We start from the raw sequence: 22509 nt of genomic DNA, 5'->3' as shown, positions 1-22509 counted from the left end.
TTCAAGGTTAACTGACGAAATATAATGCATGAAACACTTCCGTGCACCCGTGATTGAGTCTGGGAGGTAAAAAGTAATTCAAATGAGGCATAACCATTCAAGTCACTATGGAGGACAATGGTCACTAAAGTTGTTGAAGGTTGTCATACTTGTCGATTATAATAATGAATTTTGGATTACCGTCATTTCTATGATATACAACGAACTTCGATTTGGTGATGGTGACAGAGAAACCCTATTTGTTTTTCCAGGACAGTGCTTCTCACCAGCGCGTTCCAGGACCTTTGGCGGAAGACAGTATTATTGAAATTGGTGGTTCGGCCTGTAGCCTCAAACAAGTTCGAAAATCACAGCATTATTGCATCTACTGTCATAATCTCTCAAAAGAAGACTGATAATGGCCTGTATCATCCTGACGCAGACTGAAGTCTTGTAAGCCTGAGCGGTAGGTAATAATCTGACGCAGACTGGCGTCAGGTAAGCCGGAGCGTACCTAATAACCTGACGCAGACTGGCGTCAGGTAGGCCGGAGCGGTACCCAATAACCTGACGCAGACTGACGTCAGGTAAGCCTGAGTGGTACCTAATAATAACGACAGAGAATGATATGATTCGGTCATGCTAAGATGGATCGTGAAATCTCGAAGAAAAAAGAGAAGCCATTTTTTTCCCGAAAATGAGAACTTCCGTCAGGCCTAAGGCTGATCGGATAGAGATAAATGAGGCAATGGAAGATACGGATGGTGAGTCCATAGCCTGAAGGCGGCGCAGAAGGCGGAATCAGAGAGAAAGAAGAGGAGAAAGTCAAGCGAAGTCTTCCAGAGGCCAGTGGCGATATGGACATGATAATTGTAAGTATGACTCCTTTATTATAATTATAATTTTAATTTGGAATAAGTAAGTGAATACGTTGTTTCACGTTTTTATTTTGCAAAACTGAATTCTAAGGTATAAATAAATCTGCATGAATTGACTTTAAAGTATTCACTAGCGAATTTAGCTGAACAGAATATAGAAGTAAATCAATTTGTCTGTCCAAACTTTGTGCTGAATGTATATTTGCCTCTCTCTCTCTCTCTCTCTCTCTCTCTCTCTCTCTCTCTCTCTCTCTCTCTCTCTCTCTCTCTATATATATATATATATATATATATATATATATATATATATATATATATATATATATGTATATATATACCTCTCTCTCTTTCTCTCGTTGTCAATAACCTAGTTGTTTGACGCCAGTTTTATCAATCATAAATCAATCAATCAATCAATTCTCTCTCTCTCTCTCTCCTGACACCTCTTGCCCTGACAGCCTAAACAATTTAAAATCAAATCATATTTATCTAAACTCACTTAAACTCCCAAATCCCTCCCGGCCGTAATATCAGAAGTCAACCATAACCACTCAACAAAGATCCTCGCGCTGAAGCTGTTTGTCCTTTCGGCAACGATTCATTTCTTCCTCGCCAAAGGGCGCGATCATCACGACGAAGTTCTCTGACGAGGCACTCGAAGCCGCCCCTGTTTAGCGAGCGTGATTTCAGAGACTGAAGTGTCTATGAGCGAGCGGTCCAGGTTCTTCGGTCGGTGTTTGCCGAACGTGGTTCGGTCGGAACGGTCCCCCTCTGGGAGGAGAAATTGTCCTCTCTCTCTCTCTCTCTCTCTCTCTCTCTCTCTCTCTCTCTCTCTCTCTGTCTCTCTCGTATATGTGTATTCAATGCATTGTAGGATAACCATACATTTCGTTACAGAATTAAATGATGAAATTCATCGAATTCCCGCTGCCTTATATAGACCTGGTAATATTCTTGTCTTCAGGTGTGGTGATGATTAATAGTCGAGTGGTTATGTATATAGGTATATAGATACATATATGTATATATATATATGTGTGTGTGTATATGTGTGTGTTTTCCTGTATTTATCTGGTATTCTAATTGTGCTGTATTTTATGAGTTTTGTTGATTTTTAGAGTAATTTTATTCTTTATTAACAGACTGATGATGTAATAAAGTTATTAGAAACGTTGAAATAAAGAATTTGAATTTAGTAGGGTTTCATGGTCCACCTTCAGCTGATATATATATATATATATATATATATATATATATATATATATATATATATATATATATATATATATATATATACATATACATACTGTATATATTGAGACTGGTGTAGAACGTAAGTGTTGTTCTCCAGAGGGTATCTGGTACAGCAGTATAATTATGGGGCAGAAGACCTGTGCCCTAAGGGCATGTTGGAGCAACGTTGGAGCCCTGAACGTTTTTTGCGTAAGTAGTTCATCCTTTGTATGAAAATAGGGTGGGTATGGACAACTACTGTCTGCGTTGCTACAAGGTAATTCTAGACGAAGTCAGTTGTGTGCTATGTTAGGTGCGCACATTATTATTATTATTATTATTATTATTATTATTATTATTATTATTAGTTTTCTGTAAAAGAAAACTATTGTGCCGGCTTTGTCTGTCCGTCCGCACTTTATTCTGTCCGCACTTTATTTTGTCCGCACTTTTTTGTCCGCCCTCAGATCTTAAAAACTACTAAGGCTAGAGGGCTGCAAATTGGTATGTTGATCATCCACCCTCCAATCATCAAACATACCAAATTACAGCCCTCTAGCCTCAGTAGTTTTTTCATTTTATTCAAAGTTAAAATTATCCATAATCGTGCTTCTGGCAACGATATAGAATAGGCCACCACCGGGCCGTGGTTAAAGTTTCAAGGGCCGCGGCTCATATAGCATTATAGCCGGACCACCAAAAGATAGATCTGTTTTCGGTGCCCTTGATTATAAGCTGTAGCGGCTGTACAGAAAACTCGATTGCGCCGGAGAAACTTCGGCGCATTTTTTACTTGTTATTACTGTTGTTGTTGATGTTGTTTCTCAACCTCCCGAATGAGGTTGTTTGCAGAAGCAGCAGATAAAATATACACCAGCTATCCAAAAGTTCATTTATTTTCTTGGCGTTTCGGCAGAGCTTTCTACCATTTTCAGAAGGCGAATGATGCCAGAGGTACAATTATGCCATATTTTATACCCGTAAGCGGGCTTTCAAAAAAAAAAAAATGTTGGCGATTTTTCATTGCTTGTCGAAGTTGTGTAAATTGGATATTTTTAATGGTATTCTGTTACTTACAAAAAAAAAAAAAAGCTGCAACTGCTTTCATTCCTTTTACTGTACCTCCGCTCAAATTCTCTTTCTTTCATCTTACTTTCCACCCTCTCCTAACAATTGAATCGTAGTGCAACTGCTTTGAGGTTTTCCTCCTGTTACACCTGTCGAGCCTTTTATTTTACTCTCGGTCTCCGTTTCAGCGCTGAATGACCTCATAGGTCCCAGTGCTTGGCCTTTGGCCTAAATTCTATGTTCTGTTCTGTTCTTAAAAAAAAAAAAAACATGAAACGTCCCAAGGAACCTCGAAATAGCTCCATGTCAAAGTTTGAGTATTATTTCAAGTATTTGTTTTGAATAAAGGGCTTTTTGATAGCTCAGTTGGAAAAAAAACGCCAGAAAAAAGGAATATTCTTTGTATAGCATTACAAGTCAATAATCTCTTTTTATCGTGCGATAAGAAAAGTATTGTGACCTTTGCGCTATCGCGGACGGAACGATAGGCATTGACGTAACCTTCAGTGCGATCAGCAGTGTGGGATTGTCATAAAAAAAAATGGATATTATCTGTGTATCTTTAATAATCATTGTTCGTAAGATATCTGTGGTTGTGTATGTTTGTATGTATGTGTGCGCAGGTGGGCATTAATGGTTATATTGTTTACGTATGGTATTTGTGTGTTAACGATGTATCGTTCCTTAAACAAAATGCGTAATTTTCTTGTTTGATTGTAAATTTTCAATATGCATATATATACATGTATATTATATATATGTATATATGTATACATATATATATGTTTATATGTACATATGTATTTATATATATACATATACTGTATATATTACACACACACATTATATATGCATATACACACACACATATATCAACATTCTCGTAGTTTGCAAATTCAAAAGAGGACCCAAACTTGCCCAGAGTATATGTACCGGTAAGAACTCTCCCAGTTTAATTGTCAGCTGCCGGTAAAAACTCTTCCATGACTGCTGTTAGTTGCTGATAAAAAAAAAAAAAACTTCCTTGCCCTTCATCACACAGTGATAAAAACTTGACCACCTTCTGTCAGACAAAGAGACTTGCATTTATAGAGTTTTCTTGCTAATAAAAATCACGGGTATCAGAATGTAACTTGAGTGCCTCGCCCTTGATATAAAAAAACAGTTTAAAGCAGTATTTTATCAAAGTATATATCAAAAACAGTATTATTTAATTGTAATTTCAACACCTCCAGCTTGATATCAAAAACAGTATTATCAAAGTATATATCAAAAACAGTATTATTTAATTGTAATTTCAACACCTCCAGCTTGATATCAAAAACAGTATTATCTAAGTATATATCAAAAATAGTATTATCTAATTGTAATTTCACCACCTCCACCTTGATATCAAAAACAATATCATCAAAGTATATATCAAAAACAGTTTTATCTAATTGTAATTTCAACACCTCCAGCTTGATATCAAAAAACAGTATTATCAAAGTATATATCAAAACAGTATTATCAAAGTATATATCAAAACAGTATTATCTAATTGTAACTTCAACACCTCCAGCTTGATATCAAAAACAGTATTATCAAAGTATATATCAAAAACAGTATTATTTAATTGTAATTTCAACACCTCCAGCTTGATATCAAAAACAGTATTATCTAAGTATATATCAAAAATAGTATTATCTAATTGTAATTTCACCACCTCCAGCTTGATATCAAAAACAATATCATCAAAGTATATATCAAAAACAGTTTTATCTAATTGTAATTTCAACACCTCCAGCTTGATATCAAAAACAGTATTATCAAAGTATATATCAAAAACAGTATTATCAAAGTATATATCAAAAACAGTATTATCTAATTGTAACTTCAACACCTCCAGCTTGATATCAATAACAGTATTATCAAAGTATATATCAAAAACAGTATTATCTAATTGTAATTTCAACACCTCCAGCTTGATATCAAAAACAGTATTATCAAAGTATATATCAAAAACAGTATTATCAAAGTATATATCAAAAACAGTATTATCTAATTGTAACTTCAACACCTCCACCTTGATATCAAAAAGGTATTATCAAAGTATATATCAAAAACAGTATTATCTAATTGTAATTTCAACACCTCCAGCTTGATATCAAAAACAGTATTATCAAAGTATATATCAAAACAGTATTATCTAATTGTAATTTCAACACCTCCAGCTTGATATCAAAAACAGTATTATCAAAGTATATATCAAAAACAGTATTATCAAAGTATATATCAAAACAGTATTATCTAATTGTAACTTCAACACTTCCACCTTGATATCAAAAGGTATTATCAAAGTATATATCAAAAACAGTATTATCTAATTGTAATTTCAACACCTCCAGCTTGATATCAAAAACAGTATTATCAAAGTATATATCAAAAACAGTATTATCAAAGTATATATCAAAAACAGTATTATCTAATTGTAACTTCAACACCTCCACCTTGATATCAAAAAGGTATTATCAAAGTATATATCAAAAACAGTATTATCTAATTGTAATTTCAACACCTCCAGCTTGATATCAAAAACAGTATTATCAAAGTATATATCAAAAACAGTATTATCTAATTGTAATTTCAACACCTCCAGCTTGATATCAAAAACAGTATTATCAAAGTATATATCAAAAACAGTATTATCAAAGTATATATCAAAAACAGTATTATCTAATTGTAACTTCAACACCTCCACCTTGATATCAAAAGGTATTATCAAAGTATATATCAAAAACAGTATTATCTAATTGTAATTTCAATACCTCCAGCTTGATATCAAAAACAGTATTATCTAATTGTAACTTCAACACCTCCACCTTGATATCAATAACAGTATTATATAAAAGTATATATGAAAAACAGTATTATCTAATTGTAATTTCAACACCTCCAGCTTGATATCAATAACAGTATTATAAAAGTATACATGAAAAACGGTATTATCTAATTGTAACTTCAATACCTCCAGCTTGATATATAAACCCGTATTGTTAAAGTGTAATTCGTGCTTGTTAGCAAAAACAATATTTCCTGAAAAAATACTGCAGAAGAACAGTGCGTTTGTTACAGTATCCCTGTAATACAGTCTGAATCTTAACAACGAGTGTAATAGGCCTAACTGTACGCGTATGAAACCAGGGCCTGAAGGAAAAATGTGTGGAAAAGTTGTATCTTATTTAAAGTTAAAAGAGACGTAATGTGGATCCTATAAATCTATAAATATCGTGTCAAAGTAAAGTAATAATAATAATAATAATAATAATAATAATAATAATAATAATAATAATAATAATAATAATAATACCACTGAGAACTGCGTTGTACTTTCTTGACGCGCAGTAAAAAAAAAAAAAAAAAAAAGAATTGTAGCTATTGCCGAAAACTAGTAGCCCATTTTCCCACGGATACAAGGGCCAGGGGGCGCCGGGATCGCCCCCCTAACTCCGAAAGGTCACCTTTGCTACGCATCACTTCGAAAAGTTTCCGACGCTGCACCGGCGACGGCGGCGGTAGAGTCCTCCTCATTGATTTCGTTCAAATTTGAAGCCCCTTTGTCCCAGTTTCGCCCTACGGAGGAGGTGAGGGACCTCTCTTTACCTCGGCGAGGGAGGGGCTGGACAGCGAGGAACCTCTCTTTACCTCGGTGAGGTAGTTGGACGGCCAGGAATCTGTCTCGGTGAGGGAGGAAACTGTCTTTACCTTCGTGAGGGAGTGGGAATTGCGAGAGGAACCTCTGTTTACCTCAGCGAGGGAGTTGGACTGCTAGGAATCGACCTCAGTGAGGGAGGGGAACTGCAAGGAACCTCTCTTTACCTCGGTGAGGGAAGACGACTACGGTGACCCTATCTTTACCTCGGTGAGGGAAGACGACTGCGAGGGCCTCTCTTTACCTCGGCGAGGAGGGCGACTGCAAGAGGAACCTACGGTTACCTCGGCGAGGGAGGGGTTGGACTACCTCTCTTTACCTCGGCGAGGGAGGGGAAGACTTGTTTCCTGCAGGTGAAAGGGTACGTGTCGGTTTTGTAGAGGGCGGGGAAAAAGGGGTGATAAAGGATAAGGGGTTTTTGGGGGGGCTCGCCCCCCACCCCGCCCTTCGCGAAAGGGACGCCCGGTTTGACGTTAATGACAGGTTTGGATGGTGACATTTGTCACGGTCCTCCCGGGGCTTGGCGTGGAGGTACATTCTTATTTTTTTTTAATGTTCATTTTGTCTGTTTATTTCTTTTTTCTTTTTTATTGCTTTTGTATGTTCATTTTGTCTCCTTATTGTTATTTTTCAATTTTTTATTATATTTTTTTCATTTTGTCTATTTTTATTTTTCTGTTTTTTGTAATTTTTATTTTTTATTTTGTCTACTTATTTTTATTTCCTATTTTTTGTAGTTTTATTTTTCATGTTCATTTTGTCCGCTAGTTTTTATTTTTCCATATTTTATTATTCCTATTTTTAAATTTTTTTTTATTTTTATTTTCAAATTTTGTAATTCTTATTTTTCATGTTCATTTTGTCTGTTTATTTATATTTTTCCATTTTTTTAATTCTTATTTTTTCCACGTTCACTTTGTCCATCTATTTTTATTTTCAACTATTCTATTGAAAGTCCTTCACGACGAAGTATAGACGAGAGGGCGATGACGCTCTTATCAGAGATGCAATAACCAGGTGATTTATGCAAAAAGGAAATCACCGTAATGTAATTGAATATACCAGTGGACTGAGGTCCCTCCCTAGGCCGCGTCATAATTCACAAGAAATGACATTGCCACAACATTCGCCTGATTGGTGGCAGCTACAAAAAGGGAACATATTGCGACTTCCTTGAATTAGGATGGAAAGGGCAGTAGATTCAAAAAGACATAGAGGAAATTATTATTATTATTATTATTATTATTATTATTATTATTATTATTATTATTATTATTATTATTATTATTATTATTATTATTATTATTTGCAAGATGGGGTTTCGAATATTTAGGTGTTACGTAAAAATCTGCTTTTGGTTTATTTTTCGAGATTTAGTTATGATCAGTTTGATAGAGAAAATTTTGTTACACTCACACACACACACACACACACACACATATATATATATATATATATATATATATATATATATATATATATATATATATATATATATATACGTGTCTGTCTGTGTTTGTCTACGAGTACATAGAACAGAATCAGGCAAATAAAGAAAAGCCCATGGAATTCCCAACAAAAAGAATTCAATAACTTGTAAATCACCATAATATCAGAAATTCCTTTCTTAAATAATGTATTTCTCGGAAATCCTGTGTTGGTAATTTTCTTATAAATTCTATGTTTACTGACACAAATTCAGCTCTCAACTCTCTCAGTGAGCAAAGCAACTACTTGGAGTTACGATGTCCGTTTAAGTAAAAAATAAAAAAATTACTTTGCTGTATTTCACAAGTACAGATTTTTATTTATTCATTTGCTTGTAACACCTTTACAATCGTAATTCATGAAAGTTACGGAGTAAATAATCTGTTGCGACGCCAGTTTTAGCAGTCATAAATCAATCAGTTACTGAGCAAAGAAGATTTTTTGTCTCTATGTCATTAATTCATGGTGCTTAAGTTTTTGTATGCTTTATTTTTTTTTTTTTTCTCGTCAAATCTTTTTTAGTTAAAATTTTTAATTTTCTTACATAGTAAACTGCAGTCATTAGCGTACGCGCGAACTTAATTTTGTTACATATAGGACCTCTATACGACTATTTGGCCGAAATGAACTAAACTGTATAATAACACAAAATATCTGCTATGAATTAAACTATATAAAAGCATATAATATTTACAACAAACAGCTTTTGAGGCTTGCTTTGTGATAAGGTGACTTGAAAGTCTAAAATTTTCAAAGAGATAGAAAACTTATATTGGCAATTTTTTTTTCAATAGTTTGCAGGATGTTGCCACACACCAGATTGTCACCTCTCGCCAAATTTGCAGCATTTTTTTGTATTTATTTCTCGAGCACAGTCTTGCCTATAGATATGGAAATGAGAATAAGATTTCTCAGCGTTCTACAACGAATGTCCAACCTTCATCAGTAAGAAAGCCCTAATGGTGTGTGGTTCGATTCAATGTTTTTGTTTATTTATCGACAGCGAGAAACAAAATCGAATCGGGTTTCACGGAGTCGTTGTGTTTGTATACTACCTGAGTGACGGAATTCATACTATAATTATCTTTAGTATGTTTTAGTATTTTATGACATATTTGGTGATACTACATCATATTTTATCATCATATTTTATCGCTAGGAATGTATTCTTACCGCGAAGTATTTTAATTTTATTTAAATTTCTGGTCTATTTCAATTACTTATGTATTGTTTTGTAATTAAGTTTGTAACGCAATCCAACACATCGCCAGTTCGATCATGAAGTCATCCAATTTCAACCACTATCTCACAAGAGAGAGAGAGAGAGAGAGAGAGAGAGAGAGAGAGAGAGAGAGAGATCCGCACTCACTTAAAATTCATAACCTCGGAGGAAGCAGGGAAGATTATTGGCAATAAGTATTCCATTACTATGTTCTGTCAGGAGAAAATGAGGAGGTGACGGAGGAGGTCTCACGCAGTGTAACGCCAATAATATCAGGACGAGCAGGCTTGTCACCGACCCTATAATTAAAGGTAGGAAATGCAGACTTTCGCAACTAGATTTCTATTCGGGGACAAAAGGGTTAAAATGCAAGACGGCGTTTTGGGGGGGTGTTTCAACTGTTACGCAACCTGCCACTTTTAAGATTTTCTGTGGCGTGACCTCTCTCGTTCTTTCTCTGCTTGTCTATAAACGGAAATGAATGCGGGGATTTTGGACGTTGCGTAACTGCGCTTGCTCAGTCGTCCGCGAAGTTTTAAGCTCGGAATACGATACTCAGATCGCTTTTCCATTGATGGTGACGGAGGACGGTGATATATATATATATATATATATATATATATATATATATATATATATATATATATATATATATATATATATGTATATATATATATATATATATATATATATATATATAATTGGCTTTGTCAGATGATGGTAGCAAAATGAGCCAGTTCAATTTTTTTTCATAATATCCTTTAGGATGCAGGAGCTTGTGTGACTGGTAACTCAATACTCTTACTTATTCCATGCCCAAATACAAAAAAGGGGGTGTTGGGGCACACCCAACGAGGGTGGGCGGGGAACCACACCCCACAAAAAGGGGGCGAACCACACACCCCAAAAAGGGGGGGAAACCACACCCTCCCAAAAAAAATGGCGTGGGGTTAGGACGAGAAAGGAAGAACTCTAATCAGATGTGCCTTGGAAATTCTACACAGAAATGTTTAAAGCTTAGAGCTCACGAAGAATGGTCGTTACAGTCTAGAACTCAGTTGCCGGCGTCAAATGATCGAAGCATCCTCAATAAACTCCCTGCGGAGGATATCTCCAATTACCCCCAGATCGAAATCCGCCTTTTGCAAAACAAAGGAAAACCGCAAATTCGCCGATGTTTCGAGAGCTTGTCCTGGGGCGCTCTCTTTCGCACACACACGAAAATTGGGGATGGTCTTTTTTTTTTTTTTCTTGTCAGGCATGGTTGCTTTCGGCTCGTAGTGTAATTGGACCGAGTTCTCTATAGGTTTGATTGCAAGAACTCGCAAGAAACTTTGTATGAACCGAGAGAGAACTTGAGGAACCTTTTTCCTTTGCATGCACCGAAGGAGAACTTGCTGTGTTAAGCCTAGCTAATGTATTAAGCCCAGTTGCTTATTAAGCCTAGTTGCTGTATTAGGCCCAGTTGCTGTATTAAGCCTAGTTGCTGTATTAGGCCTAGTTGTTGTGTTAAGCCCAGTTGCTGTATTAGGCCTAGTTGCTGTATTAAGCCTAGTTGCTGTATTAGGCCTAGTTGCTGTATTAAGCCTAGTTACTGTATTAAGCCTAGTTTCTGTATTAGGCCTAGTTGCTGTATTAGGCCTAGTTGCTGTATTAGGCCTAGTTGCTGTGTTAAGCCCAGTTGCTGTATTAGGCCTAGTTGCTGTATTAAGCCCAGTTGCTGTGTTAAGCCTAGTTGCTGTATTAAGCCCAGTTGCTGTGTTAAGCCTAGTTGCTGTATTAAGCCCAGTTGCTGTGTTAAGCCTAGTTGCTGTATTAAGCCCAGTTGCTGTGTTAAGCCTAGTTGCTGTATTAAGCCCAGTTGCTGTGTTAAGCCTAGTTGCTGTATTAAGCCCAGTTGCTGTGTTAAGCATAGTTGCTGTATTAAGCCCAGTTGCTGTATTAGGCCCAGTTGCTGTATTAAGCCTAGTTGCTGTATTAGGCCCAGTTGCTGTATTAAGCCTAGTTGCTGTATTAGGCCCAGTTTCTGTATTAAGCCTAGTTGCTGTATTAGGCCCAGTTGCTGTATTAAGACTAGTTACTGCATTAAGCCTAGTTGCTGTATTAAGCCTAGTTGCTGTATTAGGCCCAGTTGCTGTATTAAGCCTAGCTGTTGTATTAGGCTTAGTTGCTGTATTAAGACTAGTTACTGTATTAAGCCTAGTTGCTGTATTAAGCCACGTTGCTATATTAACCCTAGTTGCTGTATTAAGCCTAGTTGCTGTATTAAGCCACGTTGCTATATTAAGCCTAGTTGCTGTATTAAGCCACGTTGCTATATTGAGCCCAGTTGCTGTATTAAGCCTAGTTGCTGTATTAAGCCACGTTGCTATATTAAGCCCAGTTGCTATATTAAGCCTAGTTGCTGTATTAAGCCACGTTGCTATATTAAGCCCAGTTGCTATATTAAGCCTAGTTGCTGTATTAAGCCACGTTGCTATATTGAGCCTAGTTGCTATGTTAAGCCACGTTGCTATATTAAGCCCAGTTGCTGTATTAAGCCTAGTTGCTGTATTAGGCCTACTTGCTGTATTAAGCCTAGTTGCTGTATTAAGCCCAGTTGCCACATGAAGCCTAGTTGCCACATGAAGCCTAGTTGCTATATTAAGCCTAGTTGCTTTATTAAGCCTAGTTTCAATATTAAGCGTAGTTGCTCTATTAAGCCTAGTTGCCATATCAAGCCTAGTTGCTATATTAAGCTTAGTTGCTGTATTAAGCCTCGTTGCTATATTAAACCCAGCTGCTATATTAAGCCGCGTTGCTATATTAAACCCAGTCGCTATATTAAGCCTAGCCGCTATATTAGGAAGCCGAAGAATAACAGGTGGGAGAGGAAGGCTGCAGAAGAATTGACCGCAGCAGCAGCAGCAGCAGCGCGGTTGAAGAAGAAGAAGAAGAGGGTTAAGCGGCGTCCTCCTCCTCCTCCTCCTCTCCCTCCTCCTCCTCCTCCTCCTCCTCCTCCTCCTCCTCCTGCTCTTGTTGCTAAGGTGAATCACCTTTTTACGGTTCCCGGCACTAACGCTGACGGGAAATTGGCAGGTGTTGTCGGTCCCTCCGCGACTCGGCGAAGGTGTGTGCCTGGGTCTCTGTGCTCTTCCGGTCGATGATGATGAGGGGCTATACGGCGGCGGCAGCGGTGGTGCGCCGTCCGCCAGCGCGTTGCCTTTTTCGGAGATTACGCCCCGGACCAGATGGTAATTATTTCGTCGTGTTTTCGGGCGGACCGTCGGGTAAGGTGCGGCCGAACGCCGTCTGTCGTTGGCCAGCGAGCGACGGTGTTATTGATAGATGGTAATATTTTACTAATGGTTGATTGGTTTGTGGATGCTAAAACTGGCGTCATGATATGTGCTAATGATTGGTTGGTTTATGGATGCTAAAACTGGCGTCATGATATGTGCTAATGATTGGTTGGTTTATGGATGCTAAAATTGGTGTCATAATATGTACTAATGATTGGTTGATTTGTGGATGTTAAAACTGGCGTCATAACTAATGATTGATTGATTTATGGATATTAAAACTGGCGTCAGAATATGTGCTAATGATTGATTGATTTATGGATGCTAAAACTGGCGTCAAATATGTACTAATGATTGATTGATTTATGGATGCTAAAATTGGTGTCATAATATGTACTAATGATTGATTGATTTATGGATGCTAAAACTGGCATCATATATGCACTAATGATTGATTGATTTATGGATGCTAAAACTGGCGTCATAATATGTACTAATGATTGACTGATTTATGAATATTAAAACTGGCGTCAGAATATGTGCTAATGATTGATTGATTTATGGATGTTAAACTGGCGTCATAATATGTATTAATAATTGATTGATTTATGGGTGCTAAAACTGGCCTCATAATATGTACTAATGAGTGATTGATTTATGGGTGCTAAAACTGGCGGCAAATATGAGCTAATGATTGATTGATTTATGGATGCTAAAACTGGCGTTACAGCGTCTGTTTTTAGGGTATATGCCTATAGTAGTGCGGCTAAGCGGTCGTATGCACTCTCTGGCCTCCTGGGAACTCATTTCAGCTCCCTACAGTACTGAAATTTCTGTAGCAATTTTCAGCAATTTTCTATTTAGTATTAACTCTTCAGCAGGAGCTCAAACCCCTCCCCTTTATCCGGTCTTGTCAGAGTCGTAGGTGTGAGAATTAGCGGAAACTGCAGAAGTTGTAAATTACTACATTAACTTTGTAATGGACAGAAATGATCATATATATATGTTTTAGTTATTTTTCAGGAGTTTAGACCTAAACTATAAGATGAATTTAAGTTGTGGGCCCCAAATTATCAGGTACCAAGATGACCCCTAAGCGAGAATGACTGAGAACTGTAGTTGATTTAATTATACAGTCTCCTCTTAAAATTGTTTAAAAACTCCTCACAGAAAAGGTATGCTAAATATAATGTACTGTACTACCTGTACTTCAGACCGTTATTTTGATCCGTAATATAAATAACCTTACGCTTTCAAAGTCCCTCTCAGTAATAATTATATGGAATTAGAATCCACCAATTTTCTTTAATCTGTAAAGAAATTAAATAATTCCATATGTGTTTATCTTTTGTGTGTGTGTTTTTTTTTATTTTAGATTTACTATAACTGTGAGTATAAAGAAAAATTTCCAAAAACAAAAATAAATTCATATATAATCAATGTTGGTGTGTGTGTGCGTGCGTATTTTTTTGTTAGTGCATGAATGTTACTCTATAAAAAAAAAAACAAATGAGTTTTAGATTTACTATAACGGTGAAAATAAAGAAAAACTAAAAAAAGTAAAATATATATATATAAATAAATAATCACGGTTTCCGGACCCATTCCGAACATCTGCCATCCCCAAAAGTATATAATGAATCGCTAACGACTTTTAGAGCGTTGGCAGCCGAGATGAAAATGACGCTTTAGAAAGAAAAGATAAAAAAAGAGAGAAAAAATTAAAATAATTGATGTTACAAAAAAGAAAATACGAGTGGTGAAGCTTGAAAATATTCTTTCAGGAAGTCGCTGTAACAATGGAGAGGTCTGTGTGAACTCAAAAAAATGCGCTAGGCGACACGCATGTAATTTGAAAATGACGCTTCGGAAAGAAGACATAAAAAATAAAGAGAAAAATTAAGATTGGTTTTGCAAAAAGAAAATACGCATAAAGAAACTTTAAAAGTATTCTTTCAGGAAGTCGCTATAACAATAAGGTCGGTATGAGCGTAAAAAATGCGCCAAGCGATGCGCGTATAGCAGGATAAGTGTCCGGTAGGGGGGTAGTGCCGTCAGTGCGCCTCATGCGGTGCACTGTAGGCATAACTTGAGGTTCTTTGCAGCGCGCCTTCGGTCCCGATAGCTGCAACCCCTTTCGTTCCTTTTACCGTACCTCTTTTCGTATTCTCTTTCTTCCATCTTTCCACCCTCTGTTTACAATTGTTTCAACATTATTTTCAGCGCCGAATGACCTCATAGGTCCCAGTGTTTGGTCTGTGGCCTAAATTTTATATTCAGTTCAATTCAGTCCAGTTCAGACGTTGATGGAAATCCCGCTGTTCGTGAGTGCAGCCAATAGCTGGTACTGTAATCACATTGTGCACTAATGCGCCCAATAGTAAAAGAACAGAAATAGCCCGTACAACAAAGCATGACTTCATATCTGAATTACATTTATATACCATTAGGCAAAAAAAAACTATCCTCACGTGTAGTTATTTCCCTCAAAAAAAAAAAAAATCTTCACATGTAGTTATTTCCCTCCGTAATCCGCAGAAGAATAAAATAAATTTACACAAACCAACACGAGGTCATTAAAAAGCTCACACGCAGTCATTCCCTCGATAATCCCCAGAAGAAAAAGAAATAAATCTTACAAAAAACCGAACACGAGGTCATTAAAAAAAAAAAAAATAGGTAAATAAGGAAGTGGATCAGAAGGATGAGGGAAAATGATGATTGAAGAAGTAGAAGAGCGCAGGAAGGGGAATCATGACAGTTAATCGTGATGGAAAAGCAAGAGATGTCTGTGTTTAGATGAGGAATGCGGAGTTTCCCTCCGCAACCGGCGGGGATGATGATCGCTCGGATCATGCTGCGTCCTTTCCTGCGAGTTCTAATCTGAAAATTGGCGTTTTAGTTCTTGCGCCAGTACGGGCCGCGGATTAGACTGGTTTTTGGCAGTTCGGAATTATGCAATTCGGGTGTGGATGTATGTGAGTGTGTGCGTGATGTACATGCATACATATATAATTATGTGTATGTGTGTGTATTTATATATATATGTGTGTGTGTGTGTGCGTGTGTGTGTGTGTGTGCATAACTGAATCACTAAAATATGGAACGTGTTGAATATATAAAGACAAAATCTGCGAAGGAAAGAGAAACAATGGAGTGCTGCAAGGCCTTTCGACTTGTAGTCCTTTACTTGCAGCACTTAACTGTTTCTCTTTCCCTCGTGGATTTTGTCTTTATATATATATATATATATATATATATATATATATAGAGAGAGAGAGAGAGAGAGAGAGAGAGAGAGAGAGAGAGAGACACCCCCATAAAAACGCAACAAAGGGGAGGGTGTTATATTTCACGCAGTTTTTCTACCTCTTTCCAATACGTGTAATAGAAGCCTTTTCACCTCAGCAAGATGCCCTTGGAAAGTATTACCGTTTCTCAGACGGTAATAGGAGATGAAACAGACTCCCCTGCGGCGTAATGTTCCAGCAACAGTTGCGTGCACTTATTCGCTGAGAAGAAGCGTATAAACATTCGTAAATTGTTGCACGTACAAGTTCGTTTATATATTTATAAAGTGTATAAACGCGCAGAACATGGAAACGCGTCTTTATTACCATAATTGTCTTGATTCGAGGCGAGGAAACTGTCGTTATTAAGACATCATAAAGTCTGAGATCTATGGGAAAGAGTCGAGAGAGAATGCAACCAAGGATTAAAAAAAAGGATAATGAAGGATGTGGTAGACGCAGGACGATGATGTTCCATTTATACTGAGTTTTTTTAACCGCAGAAAAAAAGTATAAGGTGGGAAAGAATGCCACAAGCTCCAAGGACAAAGAAAGTCATGGAACTAAGCAGTCAAGGATTTCCTAACCTCAACAGAGGGAAATTTAGATTCAAGTAAAAGGTGGGGTTCTGTAGGGTCGGTGTTTGGTACCTGAGCGTTTTTCGTTTCAGTCAAGGAACTGGTAACCTCAACATAGCGAAATTTAAATTTACATTGATGGGGTTCCGGAGGGTCGGTTTTTGGTACCAGTGTTTTTCGTCTCACTTAGACTTTGACACGAATATTACTTGTATAGAATTAAATATGTCACCTCGTGGTGCAGAAAAAGAGGGTAGACATAGTGTGTTAGATGGAAGAAATTGCCTAGGAACCTTTCTGAAGATGTACATGACATGTCATCGCAAAAGAGAGTTTTTGTAAAGATTACAAAAACTTTTCAAACACATTTAACTATTTAAACACTTCTTGCTAACAGGTATAAGCAGTTGAATTATTCAAATGAAATGAATCTTAGAAATGAAAACGCGAAAAGGAAACGACCGTAAATTCTTTTGCATAACTGAAAATTAATCCGTAGCATTATCGCCTTGTCAAGGATAATAGATAGGAATTAGAGTGGCAGACAGAAGTTGGCGATCAGCCGCCGTGAAACCAGTATAATACGCGTATTTTCCATCATTACATGACTCATTGCCTGCTGGGTCTTTGTAGCAAATACTCTAAAAGTGAATAAATGGACGGAAGTACATAACAGACCACAGACTGTACGAATTTCAGCGTGATGTAGTATTCAGATTTGGCAAGTGTTATTCAGTAGCAAAAAGCAGGAACACCCGTCACTGGCTTTTGTTACAGATGTAAAGTGGAGCTGCATTCATGAATAGTGTGGATATTGATCAAATAAAACAGCTGACATGCTTATTAATACCCTACATTCAAAGCTGTGATTCATTGTTATTTAGCAATGACGCCCTAATACGACTTCTAGTGCTTTCGTGACTGAACAAAGCCAATGCATGTGCTTCCATGCACGAAAGGATTTTAAACTATGCATTCAAAGTTTTTATTTACTGTTATTGAGCAACAACTCCCATCGGCGACTAATACGTCTCCCAGTGCTTTTGTTATAGAACAAAGCCCAGTGCTTGTGCTTCCGTGCAAAAATTGCTTTTAAATAAACATCCTGGTTACACTAGACTTCGATACGTTCCCAGTTCCAGATTTATTAGGAATGCGCCTACCCTGGATAATAGGAATTGTTTGGCTAATATTAGTGTTTTCCACCTTAGAAAGTTATAATTTGTTGTAATAAATTTAAGTCTCGTGTTCAGGTATTTTACTGAAATTCATAGTGGATGTTAGCGTATTGTACTGATACGTAAGAAAATTTATTAAAATTGAAATAATGGTATAATTTACTATTTATGTAACGCAGGTGTATTTTTTTAATTGTTCAATTTTGAATAACCGAAGAGTTTTATTAACTATATCTTACGATTAAATAGTTGGAAAACTTGAAAAGAAGAAAAACGGTCGAACTTCATTTTACTGAATGAAGAATGTCATCGATTATATATATATATATATATATATATATATATATATATATATATATATATATATATATATATATATATATATATATATATATATATATATGTATGTATGTATGTATATACATACAGTATATTTTTTTTGCTAAATCATATACATTGGTTTAATGAAACGTTTGTTAATTCCAAAAGCATATACGTGTAGGTACTGAATTTTCACAAATCATTAGCTAATGATTTGTAAAAACAATGTACACCAGGTATGGTTCAATATTTTCACTGTATGGGAGAGTTCACCACTATGCCTGAGTTAGCTACAACAGTAAAAAACGCTTCGCTTTGATGATTTCCGCTCTGCGTTTCAAGTTTTGAATTTAGTCATGTTCTTAGATGTAGCTAGAAACACAACAAGAAATTTGTGCATCAGAAAGCTAGACTATTGCGGTTTTTCGCTAGCTTTGCGTCTTCCTTTAATTGCAGTCGAAGTTTGCGTATTTGAACACATAACTTATTAGAATTCTTGTCATTTTCACAAATTCTGCAGAAGTGATAATCATTTAGTCTTAAAATGAGATTAAAACTAAAAATACACTTGCACACACACCCACACACACCCATACACACCCACACACACACACACACACACACACACGAATAAACCCCCAGCGTAAGTTTCACTCAAAGCAGATCTTTCATTTGACGCACGATTAACGATAATCTTGTTTTGGATTGAAAGGATTTATGCCCCCCCAAAAAAAAACTTCGAGTAAAGAGGAATTGTGCCTGGCAAGCACGCAAGCTCTTGTTGCTAACCAAAGCTTTGCTAACGTGACACGAGATGTGCTTTCGAGATTCGTGACCTCGTGTTAACCTTTTCGTGACATGTCGCAATAATGTATGCAACTGCATTTAGAAGCCATATATTTTGCTTTCCTTTTGTAGCCACTGAGGATAAGTACAGATAAGTGGAAAAGAATAGACTAGCTTGCTGTAAAGGTGCGTCCTTACAACAATCAAACATGTCATAAACACGTCACCAACTTATTGCACACATATCATAAACAGGTTGGAAATCAGTCAACAACACTAAGAGAAGAACGAGATTTTTTTCAAATGCTGGATAATCGTATGAAGCTTTGGTTAGAATCGCCAACAAGTCGTTGACTTGTATCCAACATGTTTGCGACGTTTGTGCGACGAGTTGCCGACATGTTTGTGACATGTTCTGCTGTAGTGTGGGCGCACCGTAATGTAGTACACATGGAATCCTTTAGTTGTTTGTAGGCCGGCCTTGTGCTTGCAAGGGCCCTCATCAGAAGGCAGCCTCTAATGTAACAAAGTCTTAAAGGAGTAAAAAGACCTGGTGTTGACCTCTGGATTCATTCCACCAAACCTGAATGTTGGTGAAGTTTAAGAAGGCTTTCAGCAGTATGAGTCTGACATCCTATCACGTTTAAAGACTCCAGATTGCCGTAAAACGATTTTCATATCCTCTCGTGTTAAAAGCAAAACACGCGGTCGTGCATATAGTCTACAGGGCAGCACAACACGTCAGGGGTTAAAGACGAGAGCCCAGGGTAAGGAAATTCCCTCCTTCAAGGTCAGGGTCATGGTTGAATCCTTGCCTCCAGTAATAGCGACAAAAAACTCAAAACCGCCAGCACGTAATAATTTTCTTGCTCGTTTTGATTAACCTTCCATATTTTCATTCCGGAATGAAGGCAGACTGTATTCTTTTCCACCCTTTTTTCCCCCCGTTTAATCGAGTATTTCTGAGAGACATACAGGTGTGCTTCTCCCTTCTGTAACGATAATAATTGCAGGTGCTTTGCGAAAACTAGCCATTATTGCATGATAAATTACAATTGGACGGTTCCGCCCGAACCGTGCTGGCGGACGTACGATTACCTCCGCGTTGTGCCCAGCCGCCTGGCTGAAATCCTACGGGAAATATTGGACTTCGGAAGCCCTTATCGTGTAAACGGTAGACGGATATGCAAATTGACGAGCCGTGAAATGATCAGGCAATTTAACGTAAGCAGAAAAAACCGGGTGAAACGAGATGGGGAGAGAGAGACGGCATCTCTCTCCTTTGTCCTTGAGCATCATGTGCAGCATCATCCAACCGACGGCATCATATGGTATATGAGGCAGCGTCTTCTTCGGATGAAGCGAGGGCGGATGCTGTCTTGTAAAAAGCGGGGCAAAACGTCTCGGCAGGAAGATGCCGATGAAGTCTCCCTGTATCCGAAAGAAGCGAAAGGGGTTTCATGACAGACTCACGCCTAGCGGGATGCCAATGAAGTCTCTTTGTATCTGAAATAAAGGATGGTTTCATTACAGACACTCGCCTAGCGGGATGCCAGTGAAGCCTCCTTGTATCCGAAAATATACTTTGGGGGTTTTGTTACAGACTCACGCCTAGCGGGATGCCAGTGAAGTCTCTTTGTATCCAAAATTAACGAAAGGGGTCTCATTACAGGCACTCGCCCAGCGGGATGCCAGTGAAGTCTCTTTGTATCCGAAATAAACGAAAGGGGTTTCATTGCAGACCCACGCCTAGCGGGATCCCAATGAAGTCTTTTTGGATCAGAAATAAACGAAATGGGTTTCATTACCTACCCACGACCAGGGGCACGGAGGAAAACGACAATGATGCTATCGCGTTTCAAAACGTAGGGAAATGACTTTCGGCAGTCCCATTACGATGATGATGATCTATGATGATGACCATTGAATATTAGCTGTAATTCATAACGTCTGTTATTACGACGGATGAGTGATTGTGGGAAGAAATAGGGTGTATGGTGAAAAAATATGCGGTTTGGGAAAATGGATGACACTTGAAATTGTATTTAATGATGTGGGGGATATCACATTATATGCCCAGTGTGCTACTTGCCTGGCTGAAGATAATTGGTCTGTTTCATTTAGAGCGTTTTGATGAATCGTAATATTTCAACTCTGAGAGGAAAAGAGTTAAATTTCAGGACGGCAGGAACGACCATAGAATATTTCCAGTTCTGTTTTGTTGATGTTTACGACAAGAGGCCTCAGCCGCCATTTTTTTTTTTTTTTTAGCCAAGACAAGGAAATCTTAAAAAACATCATTGTTTTAATATGTAATTTTTATTCACGGTAATATCTCGCACGATGAGAAACATAATACCCTTATCCTGACGATCTCATAAAAAACCAAAAAAAAAAAAAACAGTGCACCTCATGTGGTGCACTGTAGGCCTTAAGGTTCTTTGCAGCGTCCCCGGCCCCTAGCTGTTTCTTGTACTTCCGTTCATATTCTCTTTCTTCCATCTTGCTTTCCACCCTCTCCCAACAATTGATTCATAGTGCAACTGCAAGTTTTCCTCCTGTTACGCCTTTCAAACCTTTTACTGTCAATTTCCGTTTCAGCGCTGAATGACCTTATAGGTCCCAGTGCTTAGCCTGTGGCCTAAATTCTATATTCAGTTCAGGTCATGAAAAAAGAATCAATTTTCCTGGAACGCAGCGGAAGACGACTATTATAGCCTTCTGCGATACATATTATTAACCTTGAAAATATGAGAAGAAACTCATCTCCATAAAGGAAGCAAGTTAATTAAGTCAATTATGAATCTTTGAAGTATTGCACGGGAAGGAAATTCCGTTACAACTATTCCCTCACGACCCAAGAGAATGTGCTCCTCGTTCTGTTTACACTAGATACAAATAGCTCGGCGCAATCTTACCCGCTGTTCATTTGTTTCCCTTCAAATTCCTTTCCTCCTGTGATGGTGATCTTCGGTGTGGCGTCTCGCGTTCCGTTTTTGAATTGCTTGTAAATCTTTTTTTTTTTTTTTTTTGTATTATTAGTCTGATAATCACGTCTGTTTTTATTTCACGTGTTTGTGGAAGCGTATGTATATATATTATATATACTGTATGTGTGTGTGTATGTTTGTAATTATATATGTATATACACATATGTATATATATTTTTTCAAAATTTTTATTAGTAGTCTGATAATCACGTGTGTTTTTATTCCATGTATTTGTGGAAGTTTTTGTGTGTGTGTATATGTATATATATATATATATATATATATATATATATATATATATAGATAGAGAGAGAGAGAGAGAGAGAGAGAGAGAGAGAGAGAGAGAGAGAGAGAGGTCATGGACTCATGGATATCTTTCATGAAACTTGACTGCAAAAATTCACCTTCAGAAACGATTTACCTTGTACCTTCTAAAGGCGAACTCTTGCATTGACCATAAGAAGGATACAGTTGGAATAAGAAATACCTTAGCCTGCTAAATCAGCAGACCTCTTGAAGCGCCTGC

General features: G+C 37.3%; 1 protein-coding gene across 1 annotated transcript; it reads left to right on the top strand.

The window, feature by feature from the left end:
- Positions 1 to 676: 676 nt before the first annotated feature.
- Positions 677 to 12451, top strand: LOC136846356 (uncharacterized). Its single transcript, XM_067117156.1, has 3 exons — positions 677 to 743; positions 11019 to 12057; positions 12190 to 12451. The coding sequence occupies exons 1-3, from the start codon at positions 677 to 679 to the stop codon at positions 12449 to 12451; spliced, it is 1368 nt and encodes a 455-aa protein (XP_066973257.1).
- Positions 12452 to 22509: the final 10058 nt, after the last annotated feature.

The sequence above is a fragment of the Macrobrachium rosenbergii genome, chromosome 15 (assembly GCF_040412425.1).
Source record: "Macrobrachium rosenbergii isolate ZJJX-2024 chromosome 15, ASM4041242v1, whole genome shotgun sequence".
NCBI classification, from domain to species: Eukaryota; Metazoa; Arthropoda; class Malacostraca; order Decapoda; family Palaemonidae; genus Macrobrachium; species Macrobrachium rosenbergii.
This window is presented reverse-complemented; position numbering and strand designations above follow the sequence as displayed.

Bases quoted from the DNA above. Each gene is read 5' to 3' on its own strand.
- LOC136846356 (XM_067117156.1), top strand. From the start codon at position 677: ATGAGAACTTCCGTCAGGCCTAAGGCTGATCGGATAGAGATAAATGAG. The intron at 744-11,018 runs GTGAGTCCATAG...TTGCTGTATTAG, and splicing joins GGCAATGGAAGATACGGATG to GCCCAGTTGCTGTATTAAGC. The intron at 12,058-12,189 runs GTTAAGCCACGT...TGCCACATGAAG, and splicing joins ATATTGAGCCTAGTTGCTAT to CCTAGTTGCTATATTAAGCC.